This window comes from Rutidosis leptorrhynchoides, chromosome 1, assembly GCF_046630445.1.
Source record: "Rutidosis leptorrhynchoides isolate AG116_Rl617_1_P2 chromosome 1, CSIRO_AGI_Rlap_v1, whole genome shotgun sequence".
NCBI classification, from domain to species: Eukaryota; Viridiplantae; Streptophyta; class Magnoliopsida; order Asterales; family Asteraceae; genus Rutidosis; species Rutidosis leptorrhynchoides.
In genome coordinates, this window is record NC_092333.1 from 657,238,014 (window position 1) to 657,255,489 (window position 17,476).

Sequence of the window (17,476 nt, forward strand, 5' to 3'; positions counted from 1 at the left end):
AGTTGATTTTAAAAGTCTAGTTAGAAGGATTAACTTTATTTGTGAACAAGTTTAGAATTAACTAAACTATGTTCTAGTGATTACAAGTTTATAACGTTGAATAAGACAGCTTTTTATGTATGAATCGAATGATGTTATGAACATCATTACTACCTCAAGTTCCTTGGATAAACCTACTGGAAATGATAAAAATGAATCTAGCTTCAAAGGATCCTTGGATGGCTTGAAAGTTCTTGAAGCAGAATCATGACACGAAAACAATTTCAAGTAAGATTTCCACTCGAAATAAGATTGTTATAGTTATAGAAATTGAATTAAAGTTTGAATATGATTATTACCTTGTATTAGAAAGATAACCTACTATAATTAATAAAGGTTTCTTGATCTTAGATGATTACTTGGAATGGATTTAGAAAACTTGGAAGTAAACTTGCAATCTTGGAAGTATTCTTGATTTTATGAAACTAGAACTTTTGGAATTTATGAAGAACACTTAGAACTTGAAGATAGAACTTGAGAGAGATCAATTAAATGAATAAAATTGAAGAATGAAAGTGTTTGTAGGTGTTTTTGGTCGTTGGTGTATGGATTAGATATAAAGGATATGTAATTTTGTTTTCATGTAAATAAGTCATGAATGATTACTCATATTTTTATAATTTTATGAGATATTTCATGCTAGTTGCCAAATGATGGTTCTCACATGTGTTAGGTGACTCACATGGGCTGCTAAGAGCTGATAATTGGAGTGTATATACCAATAGTACATACATCTAAAAGCTGTGTATTGTACGAGTACGAATACGGGTGCATACGAGTAGATTTGTTGATGAAACTGAACGAGGATGTAATTGTAAGCATTTTTGTTAAGTAGAAGTATTTTGATAAGTGTCTTGAAGTCTTTCAAAAGTGTATGAATACATATTAAAACACTACATGTATATACATTTTAACTGAGTCGTTAAGTCATCGTTAGTCGTTACATGTAAATGTTGTTTTGGAACCTTTAGGTTAACGATCTTGTTGAATGTTGTTAACCTATTGTTTATTATAACAAATGAGATGTTAAATTGTTATATTATCATAATATTATGATATATAATATATCTTAGTATGATATATATACAGTTAAATGTCGTTACAACGATAATCGTTACGTATATGTCTCGTTTCGAAATCATTAAGTTAGTAGTCTTATTTTTACATATGTATTTCATTGTTAATACACTTAATAATATATTTACTTATCATTTAAAATAATTAACCAAGTGTATCAATATCTTATGTAGCGACCCGACCAAATCATGTTTGACGGCGCCGTCTACTTAGGTCCCGTTACGTGGTCATAAGTCTTTAAAACAACGTTTGACCAAAAGTATGTCGCATTTATTTCAAAAGTAAAGATGTTTCAAGGTTTACAAAGTAGTTCGACAACTAGATACATAACAAAGTTTAAAGTACAATTGAAACATATGCGACACAATTTAAAAGTAGCCAAAAGACGCTCCACGTATGCATGTATACTCGATATCCAAGCAAAGCATCAAAAGAAATGAGCGGAAGCATGTATCACAAAACGTTCAAGGACCTGAGAAAAACATAGAATCTGTCAACGAAAACGTTGGTGAAATCATAGGTTTAAGTAAGTAAGTACAAATGAACCACAAGATTTGTAACATTGATATAATAGTAATACATTCCAAAAGTTTGTTTCACGAGCACCCAATTATCAATGCTTAACTTTCCTTCCATAGAACCCCATCACAATAGTGTTAGAACATACACTGTTTCACGAAAATATATTTCATTCGTAAACGGTAGCGAACCGTTTGAATGAGGGTTTGTCAAACCCATATGGATCCATACAACATAAGTTCTCGCTTACACCCGGCAAGTGTAACTAATGATAATCGAATTGAGGATTTTGTTCTAAACTCGTATGTAGAATGTTTGTTTTCCTGTACTTGTGTTCACTTAGTAAAAGAAATGTTTATGTTTTCTCATCCCAAATGTAAGTTCAAAAAGAGTAAAAGTGGGACTATGATCTCACCTTGAGTGCACGTATGAAAAGTACTTCACAAAGTAACGTGTGCGAAGGATAGTGCTAGTCTTAACCTAAACAAATAGGTCGTATCAATAACGGTAAACACGATAGGTCAAAGATGTTCAATTAGTCCTACGGCTCGTTAAGACTCGATTATGTAGCATGTGAAATCAAATTGTCAAGTTTCATGCAAGATACAAGTATATAAACAAGTTAGGAAGGTTGCATAATCATTTGGTTAAGTTTGACAAAAAGTCAAACTTTGGTCGGTCAAAGTCAACGAAAAAGTCAACACGTTATGGTCGGGTCCCGAACTATTTTTCTGAGGTTTTTAATCATGTATGAGCATGTTAGAACAAGTTACGTGTGAATCGGAGGTGCGTAGCATAGCAAACATTATTCGAAAATTGACAAAGTTGGACATACCACTTTGGCGCGCCGCGCGGGTATATGGCGCGCCGCGCCATTACCTGTACAGAGAAATCTGGCAGTTTTTAAGTTTTATGCACGAACCTAACTTCAAATAATCATCATTTATGACCCGCAAACAACCAAAACATGTATCTTATATCATTGGAAAGGTATTTTGACAAGGAAAACAACTAAACACATTTCAACAATCACATTTACTTTAACAACAACCAAAATCACATTCAAGGCTCCTCATTAAATGCATTCAAGTTCATAAATGAAATTTGATGATTCGGCAACCAATTTACATGAATGATATGCCGTTTCGAAGGTGATCAAGCATACAATACAACCTAACACTTACAAATAACATTTCATGTCATTCAAAGCATTAAATGTTTACATTAAATTCTATCAAACCCTAACCAACAACATCAAAATCACTAATCATGTTTATGAAGTTTTCTAAAACAACCTACACATCAAATTGAAGCTAGTGATACTAGGAACACATTTAATACATGCATTTATCACTTTTAACAACATTCAAACAACCAAATCACCAAATCAAACACACCAAAGTTCATATTCAAACTAGTTACTTCAAATAACGAAATCGAACATATAAATCATATATTCATGTTAGACTTGAGCAATAGACACTAATTAACAACTTTATAAGTTAAAAACATCAAGAACACAAAATCTAGTGATTTTAGAAAGTTATCCAAACTTGATGAAATCGGTATGGAATCGAAGAGGAAGATGAGAGGATTCCGAATATGCAATTTGTTTAGATGGATGCTTGCTCGATTTGATTTGGATGATGAATCCTTGAAGTGGTGTTTGAGAGATTTGGTGAAAGTGTTAGAGAAAAAGGAAAAAAAAAAAGAATTAATGAATGGATGAGAGTGAAGGGTTGACTAGTTGACCTAGTCACCTCTTTGCTCTCTTGGCAACAATGGTCCCTCTAGTTCGGTTGCGGGTGCGTGAATTACCTAAACGAGATATTTTAAACGCGTATTAACGAGGGATGTCATAATCATATAACGGACTTTAAATAGTTAAACGGAAAAGTAAACAGAAAAAGGCGGGATGTTACATTACCTACTCCTTAAAAGAAATTTCGTCCCGAAATTTAAGTAGGCGTAGTAGTTGTTGTTTCTTCCTCGACATTTTGCGTTTCCGGAATCGGGAATAAGTGAGGGTATTTCTTTTGCATTTGATCTTGCCTTTACCAAGTAAACTCGGGGCCTCTTTTGGCATTCCAACGAACCTTGACAATTGGGATTCGACTTTGTTTCAATGTCTTGACGGAGGTGTCCACAATTTCAACCGGTTCCTCCGCAAAATGAAGTTTGTCATCAATAGTAAGTTCTTCGAGAGGGATGATGATATCGGGTTCGGCAAGACACTTTTTCAAGTTAGATACATGGAAGGTAGGATGAACGGAGTTCAGTTGAGGCGGAAGATCTAAACGATAAGCAACGGTTCCAATACACTCCAAGATTTCGAAAGGACCAATATACAGCGGATTTAGCTTCCCGCGTTTCCCAAAACGAATTACACCTTTCCAAGGTGCGACCTTTAACATTACTCGGTCACCGACTTGAAATTCGAGGTCGTTGCGTCGTTTGTCGGTATAACTCTTTTGACGACTCCGGGCCGTCCGAAGCCTATCTCGGATTTGTACGATCTTCTCGGTGGTTTCGTGAATGAGTTCGGGTCCGGTGATTTGCACGTCGCCTACCTCGGCCCAACAAAGAGGTGAACGACATTTTCGGCCATATAGCGCTTCAAAAGGTGCGGCTTTAATACTCGCGTGATAACTATTGTTGTAAGAGAACTCGGCGAGAGGTAAGTGCTTGTCCCAAGCTTTTCCAAAATCAACCACGCAAGCTCGTAACATGTCCTCTAAGGTTTGAATTGTACGTTCGCTTTGTCCATCGGTTTGAGGATGATATGCGGTGCTCATGTCTAAACGCGTTCCCAACACTTCTTGCAATGTACGCCAAAATCTAGAAACGAAACGGCCATCTCGGTCGGAGATAATCGATAAAGGTACACCGTGTCGGGCTACGATCTCCTTAATGTAAAGTTGTGCAAGTTTCTCCATTTTGTCCGTTTCTTTCATGGCAAGGAAGTGTGCGGATTTGGTGAGACGGTCAACAATAACCCAAATGGTATCATAAACGCCCGTCGTTTTTGGTAGCTTGGTGATAAAATCCATCGTTATCCTTTCCCACTTCCATTGCGGGATCTCGGGTTGTTGAAGTAGTCCGGACGGTCTTTGGTGTTCGGCTTTGACTTTGGAACATGTCAAACACTTGGAAACATAAGTAGCTACGTCCCTTTTGATGTTAGGCCACCAATATAGTTGTTTAAGGTCGTGGTACATCTTATTGGCACCGGGGTGAATCGAGTATCGTGACTTATGAGCTTCATCTAAAATAAGGCTTCGTAGGTCCCCATAACTAGGCACCCAAATCCTTCCGGCGTAATATCGGAGTCCGGTCTCCCTAATTTCGAATCGAGAGACGAGAATGTTCAAGAGCTCGTGTGAAAGGTTTTCATCCTTGAGAGCCTCATCTTGGGCTACCCGAATTTGGCTATTAAGGTTTATGTGGATGGTGATGTTTAAGGCTCGGACACGAAGAGGCACCGCTCTTTCTTTTCGACTTAAGGCATCGGTTACTACGTTTGCCTTCCCGGGATGGTAACGAAGCTCGCAATTGTAATCGTTCAAAGTTTCAATCCACCGTCGTTGTCTCATGTTTAGTTGCTTTTGATCGAAGATGTGTTGAAGGCTCTTGTGATCGGTGAAGATAGTACTCTTGGTTCCATAAAGATAGTGTCTCCACATTTTAAGTGCAAGGACAACGGCTCCGAGTTCGAGATCATGAGTCGTGTAATTCCGTTCATGAATTTTTAGTTGTCGAGAGGCATAAGCAATGACTTTCTTCCGTTGCATCAATACACACCCAAAACCATGTTTCGAGGCATCGCAATATACAACAAAATCATCGTTGCCTTCGGGAAGTGACAAGATAGGAGCGGTGGTTAGCTTTGTCTTCAAGATTTAAAACGCAGATTCTTGCTCGGTCGCCCAAATGAATTTCTTTCCCTTGTGAGTTAATGCGGTTAGAGGACGTGCAACCAAAGAGAAGTTTTTGATGAATCTACGATAGTACCCGGCGAGACCTAAGAATTGACGAATGTGAGTAGGAGTAGTAGGAGTCTCCCATTTACTAATGGCTTCGATTTTCGTGGGATCGACTTTAATACCTTGATCACTTACAACATGACCAAGAAATTGTACTTCCTTCAACCAAAATTCACACTTGGAGAATTTGGCATAAAGTCGTTCTTGTCTCCAGAGTTCAAGCACAAGTCAGAGATGTTGTTCGTGCTCTTCTTCATTTTTAGAATAGATCAATATGTCATCGATGAACACAATAACGAATTTATCGAGATACGGTTTGCACACGCGGTTCATAAGATCCATGAACACTGCCGGTGCGTTAGTGAGACCAAATGGCATGACAAGGAATTCATAACTACCATAACGAGTCCGGAAAGCGGTTTTGGAGACATCTTCCCCCTTAACCCTCAATTGATGATAACCCGAGCGGAGATCGATTTTTGAATATACACAAGACCCTTGTAATTGATCAAAGAGGTCATCGATGCGAGGAAGAGGATATCGGTTCTTAACCGTCAATTTGTTTAGTTCACGATAGTCAATGCACATTCGTAGGGATCCGTCTTTCTTTTTAACAAACAAAATCGGAGCGCCCCAAGGTGAATGGCTAGGTTGGATAAAACCACGATCAAGTAGTTCTTGGATTTGACTTTGCAATTCTTGCATTTCGGATGGAGCGAGTCTATATGGTGCACGTGCTACGGGTGCGGCTCCCGGAATAAGATCGATTTGGAATTCAACCGGTCGATGAGGTGGAAGACCCGGCAATTCATCGGGAAATACATCGGAATAGTCACTAACAATTGGCACATCATCGATGTGCTTCTCATCGGATTCGACTTTCTTAACGTGAGCAAGGATCGCAAAACAACCCTTACGGAGTAGTTTTCTAACTTTAATACACGAAACGAGGTTGAGTCCGGTGCAACACTTATCGCCATAGACGATCAAAGGTTCACCATTCTCGATAGGGATTCGGATTGCGTTAAGATCACAAAGGATGTGAGATTTCGTTTTAGCTAGCCAATTCATACCGATTATTACATCGAAGCTCCCTAGTTCCATGGGTATCAAGTCAATTTCAAACTCATTACCCAAAATGTTTAACGTACACCCCCGGTAATATGTGTCGGCACTCAATAGTTTTCCGTTGGCCACTTTAATGGTATAAGTGGTATCTAGTGGACGTGGTGGAGTATTAAAAGAATGAGTCAAAGTCTTGGATACAAAACTCTTATCGGCACCCGAATCGAATAAACAAGTAACATAAGTGTTGTTGAGAAGAAACGTACCCGTGACTAATTCATTATCATCTCGGGCTTCCTCGGTGTTGATGTTGAAAGCTCGGCCGCGCGTATTGGGGTTATCTTTCCTCTTCGGGCATGCATTTCTATAATGGCCCGTTTGGCCACATTCGTAACAAGTGACCGTTTTTGGAGGATTGGGCCCCTTTCGAGCGATGGGGGCGGCGCTTGTGCAATTGTTGGCCTTATGACCAACTCCTTGGCACCGGTGGCAAATTAGCTTGCCGCATTCACCCGAGTGGTGCTTGTGACATTTGTTGCAAAAAGGTTGAGTTCCGGCATAACCTTTCTTGCCGTCGTTGTTGAAAGGCTTTTTGGTGAAGGTATTGTTGTTGTAGTTTCTTGATGGAGTGGCTTCCCATTTTCTTTTGTTGTTACCCGACTTGTCCTCGGCTTTAGGTGCCGGTACTACGATTTCGTCCACCGTCTCTATCAATTTACGGGCCATGTTTAAAGCTTCTTGATGATTGGGGGGTTTGGATGACATTACTCCGTGTTTGATGCTCTTTGGAAGACCATCCATGTAAAGTTCAACCCTTAAAGACTCGGGGTTCACAAGGTTTGGGCACATCAAGGCTAGTTCAGAAAATCGTTGATTATAGGCCTTGAGATAGTTTCCGACCGCTTTTAGAGTTCTTAGCTCATGTTCGAGCTTTCGGGTTTCCTCGCGCGGAAAGTATTCGGTGATCATCATTCCTTTCAAATCGGACCAAGAGAGAGCGTGGGCTTCATCGGTACCCACCGATTGTACATAGGTGTTCCACCAAGTGAGAGTGACGCCGGAGAAAGTGTGAGTGGAGTACTTGACCTTATCTTGGTCCCGACAACCGCTTATGCTGAAAACGGCTTCCGTTTGCTCAAACCATCGAGTGAGAGCAACCGGTCCTCCGGTTCCATCGAAAGTGTGAGGTTTGCACCCCATGAAAGCTTTATAGGAGCATCCCTCATTTGAGTTACCGGCTCCATTGTTGTTGTTGTTGTTGGATGAGTGACCGGCCATGGCCGCATCTACGGCGGTGGCTATCATGCGTTGTAGAGCTTGTTCGGGAGTTTCACGGCGTGGCGCACGACGAAGAGGCATTGTTCCTTCAAGACACAAGAATATCGTTGGTTAGTATTCTCAATAATACCAACCGTGATATGGAATAAGGATAAAGATAAAATTTCCTTAACCCGCCTTAAATTCTTTATGTCATAATGTCGGAACGTCCATGTGAACCACCGTAATATAATCCCGGAAATTATATTACCCTGATTCACATGTGCATTTAACACTACTTCATAAAGTCAAGGTGGCGTGTCAATCAAATTTAACAACGTGATATCAAGATCGAATAAGAGTTAGATATGATAGGAGAGTTCGAGTATAATGCACAAATAGTCAAGTAGTTCCTACTTCAGTCTATATGCCGGTTGTAGTCTAGATTCACTAATGTACCCTATGACTCGGGGTCGACACCAATAAACTCTAAATCCCTACAACCAACGCTCTGATACCATCTGTAGCGACCCGACCAAATCATGTTTGACGGCGCCGTCTACTTAGGTCCCGTTACGTGGTCATAAGTCTTTAAAACAACGTTTGACCAAAAGTATGTCGCATTTATTTCAAAAGTAAAGATGTTTCAAGGTTTACAAAGTAGTTCGACAACTAGATACATAACAAAGTTTAAAGTACAATTGAAACATATGCGACACAATTTAAAAGTAGCCAAAAGACGCTCCACGTATGCATGTATACTCGATATCCAAGCAAAGCATCAAAAGAAATGAGCGGAAGCATGTATCACAAAACGTTCAAGGACCTGAGAAAAACATAGAATCTGTCAACGAAAACGTTGGTGAAATCATAGGTTTAAGTAAGTAAGTACAAATGAACCACAAGATTTGTAACATTGATATAATAGTAATACATTCCAAAAGTTTGTTTCACGAGCACCCAATTATCAATGCTTAACTTTCCTTCCATAGAACCCCATCACAATAGTGTTAGAACATACACTGTTTCACGAAAATATATTTCATTCGTAAACGGTAGCGAACCGTTTGAATGAGGGTTTGTCAAACCCATATGGATCCATACAACATAAGTTCTCGCTTACACCCGGCAAGTGTAACTAATGATAATCGAATTGAGGATTTTGTTCTAAACTCGTATGTAGAATGTTTGTTTTCCTGTACTTGTGTTCACTTAGTAAAAGAAATGTTTATGTTTTCTCATCCCAAATGTAAGTTCAAAAAGAGTAAAAGTGGGACTATGATCTCACCTTGAGTGCACGTATGAAAAGTACTTCACAAAGTAACGTGTGCGAAGGATAGTGCTAGTCTTGACCTAAACAAATAGGTCGTATCAATAACGGTAAACACGATAGGTCAAAGATGTTCAATTAGTCCTACGGCTCGTTACGACTCGATTATGTAGCATGTGAATTCAAATTGTCAAGTTTCATGCAAGATACAAGTATATAAACAAGTTAGGAAGGTTGCATAATCATTTGGTTAAGTTTGACAAAAAGTCAAACTTTGGTCGGTCAAAGTCAACGAAAAAGTCAACACGTTCGGGTCGGGTCCCGAACTATTTTTCTGAGGTTTTTAATCATGTATGAGCATGTTAGAACAAGTTACGTGTGAATCGGAGGTGCGTAGCATAGTAAACGTTATTCGAAAATTGACAAAGTTGGACAGACCACTTTGGCGCGCCGCGCGGGTATATGGCGCGCCGCGCCATTACCTGTACAGAGAAATCTGGCAGTTTTTAAGTTTTATGCACGAACCTAACTTCAAACAATCACCATTTATGACCCGCAAACAACCAAAACATGTATCTTATATCATCGGAAAGGTATTTTGACAAGGAAAACAACTAAACACATTTCAACAATCACATTTACTTTAACAACAACCAAAATCACATTCAAGGCTCCTCATTAAATGCATTCAAGTTCATAAATGAAATTTGATGATTCGGCAACCAATTTACATGAATGATATGCCGTTTCGAAGGTGATCAAGCATACAATACAACCTAACACTTACAAATAACATTTCATGTCATTCAAAGCATTAAATGTTTACATTAAATTCTATCAAACCCTAACCAACAACATCAAAATCACTAATCATGTTTATGAAGTTTTCTAAAACAACCTACACATCAAATTGAAGCTAGTGATACTAGGAACACATTTAATACATGCATTTATCACTTTTAACAACATTCAAACAACCAAATCACCAAATCAAACACACAAAAGTTCATATTCAAACTAGTTACTTCAAATAACGAAATCGAACATATAAATCATATATTCATGTTAGACTTGAGCCATAGACACTAATTAACAACTTTATAAGTTAAAAACATCAAGAACACAAAATCTAGTGATTTTAGAAAGTTACCCAAACTTGATGAAATCGGTATGGAATCAAAGAGGAAGATGAGAGGATTCCGAATATGCAATTTGTTTAGATGGATGCTTGCTCGATTTGATTTGGATGATGAATCCTTGAAGTGGTGTTTGAGAGATTTGGTGAAAGTGTTAGAGAAAAAGGAAAAAGAAAAAGAATTAATGAATGGATGAGAGTGAAGGGTTGACTAGTTGACCTAGTCACCTCTTTGCTCTCTTGGCAACAATGGTCCCTCTAGTTCGGTTGCGGGTGCGTGAATTACCTAAACGAGATATTTTAAACGCGTATTAACGAGGGATGTCATAATCATATAACGGACTTTAAATAGTTAAACGGAAAAGTAAACGGAAAAAGGCGGGATGTTACATCTTAATATGATTCATATGTACCTAGTAAGACGTTGTTATAACGATAATCGTTATATATATCGTTTTCGAGTTTCTTAAATTAATAGTCTCATTTTTATGTATATAACTCATTGTTAAAATACCTAATGAGATACATACTTATAATAAAATCATGTTAACTATATATATATAACCATATATATGTCATCGTATAGTTTTTACAAGTTTTAACGTTCGTGAATCACCGGTCAACTTGGGTGGTCAATTGTCTATATGAAACCTATTTCAATTAATCAAGTCTTAACAAGTTTGATTGCTTAACATGTTGGAAGCACTTAATCATGTAAATAACAATTTCATTTAATATATATATAAACATGGAAAAGTTCGGGTCACTACATTACCCACTGTAGTTTTCTTAACCACAGGTCTATACATCATCTTCTGTTTTAGATTTCCCATATCAAATCCTTGGTGCTGCTTTTGATTAATTTTTCCACTAACATTACCTTTAGCTTTATTTGCAACCAATCGAAACCCATCATCATCCACTTTATCCTCAACAATTATTTCCTTCACATTCTTTGGGCATTGAGCATCACAATGACCAAAAACTTCACAAAACGAACACCTCGGAGGCTTCCATTCGTATTCAATACGAACCACATCCATAGTTTTTCCTTTTCCATCAACCCTAGGCGTGGCTACTTTCAACGAATCTTTGAGCTCAACATTAGCCGACACCTCAATCATTGCCCTTGCGTATGTTGGTCTACCCCATGACTCCATGCACATAGTAATTGTATACGCATCCAACATCATAGGTGTCCCAATTTTTGAAGCAATAGCACTTAAACCATCTTCGGTAAAGCCCGTTAGAGGTATATCATACAGTTTTACCCACACCGGAACCTTTGCAAGGTCCTCTTTGGTAAGTGATATATTAGGAGACCAACGATTTAAGATTATGGGCGTATTTCTGATCATCCATGGACCATTTTCTAAAACATCCAACATTTCCTTTTCAGTAACAAATTTAAAGAAAAAGAAGCCTTTTGAATTCATCATAGTTTTCTCAATACCATATTTTCTCCACACATTATTAACATAATTTTGAACTACGGGAAACGCAACTCTTTTGCCAATAAAGTGACCGTATAATGTGTTTTGATACCTCTCTGTAGCTTCTTTTACTGATGCAATCGGAATCACCACATCAATGCCATCTTCTAGCTCTCCATCTTGTTCCAGTAACCTAAAGTTTATTTTTCTATTCACCTTACTGTTATTTGTAGCATTCAGATACGAAGAGGGTGCAATAACAGTGTCCTTCACCTGCACAACACTTGGAAGAGGGGGAGATCATCTTCATGTTTGTTACCATGGCCTTCATCCAATAATACATGATCTGCGTCATCTTCAGATTAAGACGAAGCACTGTCATCTTGATCATTAGGGGATTGAACTCTATATAAGATTCATAGTGATGGTTAAGTCCATAATCAATTTGACCCATTAATATCTGACCCACAATAACTTTCCGGAGTCCCATAACCACAAATATGGATGGACCTTCTAGAATCTCAATCAATCATGTTATTGCTGAAAAGACTTTCCTCATTCCTAAAAGTATTGTGGCTACACCCAATTCGTCCGGTTTTGTCCATAAATAAAAAATTCTACTCTTTATTCTTAATTGTCATTGATATTTCAATAAAGTCGATATTTATGTTTTATAATTAATTCAACAGAAATTTAAAAGTTAAATATGATATACTTAAATATATAATTAAAGGACTACATTTGTCATTCTTCTCTTAAAAAAAAATTACACATCTAGATATTATACAAATGAATGAAATTAAAAATCATTCGTTGCAATAACTAGACATTGATCACCTTATATAATATATATTATACGGTGTATATTATTTTTTGAACAACAATGCAAGTAATAAAATTGGTTTTAGAGAAAAAGTAGAAGTAAAGATCTAATGGTCATGATAATGCCCAGGTTCAGATGATGCCCAACACCTTGCGTGCTCAAATCCATTTTCAAAATTCTCAAAATCATTAATCGTTTGGTCAATCTCTTCTTGCGTGTTCATCACAAACGGGCCCAACTGAACGACGGGTTGACCAATCGGCTCACCGCCAACTAGAATGAACCTTAACATTTTAGATGATAAGTTCCATGCTTCGACCCCGTATCCAGGACCCAAAAGTAAAATATGATGACTCGTTGAAGATTTTCTTGAATTCCCAAATACTCCTTCGCCTTCTAAAACGTATACGAATGCATTCCATGATTCTGGGATTGGTTGTTCCAATTGGGCTCCCGGTTCGAGTGTAAAATCAAGAAACATGGTAGGCGTTCTTGTGTTAACTGGTGACCTGATTCCTAAACTTTCACCTGCTATAACTTTAACCGTGACCCCATCTTTGCTAGCTTTTGCAATATTCGCGCTCCTCATTTCTTGGTACTTAGGCTCAATCCTGTTTATTTATCATTATAACTAAAGTAATTATTAAGGGCATACCTTTTATATAAATGAATTTGATTTTTGATGATAATGCAATATATATATACAATGATTATATGGAGATGAAATCAATAAATAGTAGAGTAATAAAAACGGCAAGGTGTTGGTGCATTGGGTGGTAACTCGACATTACAATAAGGGAGGTAAGGGGTTCGACTCTCATGTGGTACAAAAATATTTTCCTTGGTTACCCGACATTTCATGGACCCCGGAGGTTTTCAGACGTCTATACGTATAAGCCTCACCCGAAAAGGTTTTACCAAATGGGACGCCCGGATTCGTCATGGGGTTTCCTCCTGATGGGCGGTAGGACGGTAACCTTCGTCCTGGGAAATGATCGGATGGGTGGATTCCGACATTGTGTTTGGACCCCGTAGATAACTCTAACCGCTATTAAAAAATATAGTAGAGTAATTAAGGTTACATTTTGTCTCTAGATGAGAGGTTGATCCATAATTGCAAGCCTTTTTGAGTGCCATGAGAAGCAGGCATTTCTGAATGCACCATCCCTTTTCCAGCAGTCATCCATTGCACATCACCTGCTCCAATATTCCCTTTATGTCCTTCAAAGTCTTCATGGGTTAAAGCTCCCTGCACCAGTGTTTGACCTCAATTATCACTAATCCACTTCCTTAAGTAACCCCACTAAAAACCCATATCATGGACAACATTATTATATATACTTAGTATATACGTATATATTACAAGTATAAATATATTAGGTATTAGGACACAAAATATAGTCGTAAAATGTGTTGACTTGTTGCTAGCACCTAATAGTAAAGCGAGTTGATATTTCCACTTTGATTATCAAAGTGGATTGATCACTACTCAATTGTAAAGGATATGGACTATTGGCCTATAAATAGTCACTTACACTCATTGGATATGATTCACGTTCCTAGTCATTGTTCAAGAGAGCTTGTCGAAAGTCTCATTTTCAGTGTTAGGTTTCTCTCTTTAGGTTCATCACCTCCACCTCACTTTCTTGCTCTAGAAATCGAATCTCTAAATTATAATCAAATCATGTGAATTTGTAAGCATTAACATTAGAAGTATTTTAAAAAATTTTGTATAAATTGGGAGTATAGATAATTTTGGCCGTTAAAAAAACATACAAGTATAAATTAAGTATCTAAAGTCAACTCTAATTATAAATTAAGTATCTAAAGTCAACGCTACTTATAGATACCATTCTCTAGAAACCGAATCTCTAAATTGTAAATTTGTAATCAAATTATGTGAATTTGTAAGCATTAACATTAGGAGTATTTAAATTTTTTTTTGTATAAATAGAGTATAAATAATTTTGGCCGTTAAAGAAAACATTATGAGTGTAAGTTAAGTATCTAAAGTCAACTCTACTTATAAATACCATTTCTTAGAATTTTTTATTGAACAACATAAAAGGAGTCACTGACGGGGGCATTAAGCTACCTACCCGATCATATCCGGTTTACGTGTCAGGAGAAAACCCAACTAGCTACACAAATATATGCAGAATTAGGAAAACGCCATGAGAAGACATCATATACTAGCTGCACGAATATATGGAGAATATTGAATGGCCCTCGCGGGAAACACACATGGGTCGATTCCAACCCAGATAATAATCTGGGGTACTGTTCGACTATTACCTACTCGATTTTTTTTAGAAAGTTACATCCCAACACTAACGTTTTTACGAATATATATATATATATATATATATATATATATATATATATATATATATATATATATATATATATATATATATATATATATCACTATCAACTTTAACCTAACCTCTAAGTCATCCCGATAATGCTAGATCAATGACCTTAGATATTATCCATATATACACCAAAAAAAAAAAAAAACAACTTCAATGTTAAAGTGTTTATCCCAAAGTGTTTATCCCGGTGGTATAAGGAGGTGGCATTCATGTTTTTAAGCGAAGTAATTCTTACACCATCATTTTTAGCTATATATCATTAAATTTATTTCTAAATATTTGTATAGTACAATGTTTTACGGAGTAATATATGTTTGATGGTTGATGACTAAAACATGATGGTATAAGGATCATCACCATACTTTTTTTTAATTTTATTTAGTAGAAATGGATTGTATAGCAACAATTTTGAATCCAGATGACCAGAAAGCTTTACAACTAGATCCAATCCAAATCTAAAGCTTTACAACTAGACCGAAATCTAAACTGTATCTAGAAGGTCAACGATACTAAAATACAAATATCTTTGTAAGAATACTATAAATAAAAGCACATCAAAAGAAACACCCATTTGGGGTAGCACTAAGCAACAAGTGCAGTTTTTCACTTAAGCACTAAAGTGACACTAACACAAACTAGTTTTCATTCATCTGTGTATAATTTGTGTGGTTTGACTTTTTAGGCAAAGTGCTACAATAAGGTTGGTGAGTTGTAAACTCATGACATACAAGCATCGTATCTACATTATCTATTATCTATGATTGTATATAACCTAACCGAATGTACGCATGAAGTTAATTAAGGCTCCATTTGATTAAATTCTGAATGATTTAAAAGTTCGAGTAAACTTGCTTTTAAATAACAATAACATGTTTTCTAATCATTCTAAATAAAAATTATGAATAACAACAAGAATATACCGAATTAACTTCTTACATGAAAAAAAAACCGTAGTTGTTTAATAAGTTGTGGGTAAAAAAGTGTAAAAGGTAGAAGATTTTTTTATGTCCGGGTTATCCGGAAGAGTGAGTAATTCGACCACACTCTTATATATGTAGCTCATCAGGAATACTTCTGACTGTTTCCAACCCTCTCCTGCCCACGACAAATATTCGTACTAGAGAGGATTTAAACATAATACCTTTTGCAAGAAATTCGGGGCTTCAACCACTTAGCTATTTTGTGATGATGTTTTATAATAAGTTGTGGGTATTAAAAAATAATTAAGATGTCGAATAGCTTAAGAAGGTATTTCAACTCTTAATGTTTCAATACACATTTTTTGTCGTACAACATCATTTGACATTCACAATTTACAAACAAACGAACATCGTGCTGGATACTTAATGGCATTCGGTGCTCATTCATTTCATTCAATTGTAAATAAACAAACTAATACTCTTACATAAAGGTACGTTGAAATATTAAATATACCTGTAACATGTACGTGACAGTCTCAAATCCTGTTTACAAAAAAATATTACAAAAATAAATTAAAAAAAATATATCAGAATTATGAACCCCGGAGCTCTAATGAAGGAATGCTACTAGCTATATAAATTAAAATTAATTAAACAAATTACCTCTATGTGGATGATCAGGAAATCCAGCAGGGGCAGTTACTGCAAATTACAATTACAGTCATGATCGTAATCGTAATCGTAATTATAAAAAAAGAAAAATATAATAATAAAGAAAACTATTAATTACTAAACTTTAACAATAAAATTAAAAACAGAGACATACTCACCCGAGAATTCATCCAACACAAGGAATGGGTCAAAGGTTTTAAGCTCAAACCTGCTCATATTCGAATTTACAAAATTACACACAAATGTTTGAAGTATTTATAATTACTAATTACCAGTACGTAATTACCTAAATTGAAACTTAAACTAACCTTCCAATGCTTCTTCTAACAACAGCTCCAGCACCTTCATGTTGAGGTCTGGCTAAAAGCTTTCTAACTACGTTACGAAGATGATCACTCGACATTTTTATTTTGATTATATTTATACTATTTCTAGTTTTTCAATTTATTTAATTTGTGTGTTTCTTGTGCAAGTATTTATACACACAAATGGAAGGGATGAAAGAAGGTCAAAAAACACGAATTTTTGGTGAGCGGCTCAAAAGGGGACCCACGTGACAACTCGGAACTATCGGAAATAAGTTAGTTCCAAATCTAGGTGTTATTAATGTATTTGCATGACGTTTTTATACTATCATGGTGACGTACTACTAAATTGCATTCACGATTCGGTATGCCTGACGTGGTACCCCATGCTCTTCAAAATTACTTCTCCGTCATGTTCCAATTTGGAAGGTACGTGGAAAAGATTAAAGGAGAAAAGTTTAAAAAAAAACAGAAAATATAATACTTTCATGATATTATCATAAATTGTGTATTTTTTTTATGGACAATTAATATGAAATGGAGAAAATATATTTTAACCACTTCATGTGTTTCGAATGTTATAGTTAAGGTTATGTTTGAAAC

General features: G+C 36.5%; 1 protein-coding gene across 1 annotated transcript; it reads right to left on the reverse strand.

The window, feature by feature from the left end:
- Positions 1 to 12,572: 12,572 nt before the first annotated feature.
- Positions 12,573 to 17,003, reverse strand: LOC139885834 (pirin-like protein). Its single transcript, XM_071869587.1, has 6 exons — positions 16,877 to 17,003; positions 16,727 to 16,776; positions 16,560 to 16,598; positions 16,411 to 16,439; positions 13,684 to 13,850; positions 12,573 to 13,212 (listed from the first exon to the last, which is right to left on the reverse strand). The coding sequence occupies exons 1-6, from the start codon at positions 16,969 to 16,971 to the stop codon at positions 12,708 to 12,710; spliced, it is 885 nt and encodes a 294-aa protein (XP_071725688.1). The 5' UTR covers positions 16,972 to 17,003; the 3' UTR covers positions 12,573 to 12,707.
- Positions 17,004 to 17,476: the final 473 nt, after the last annotated feature.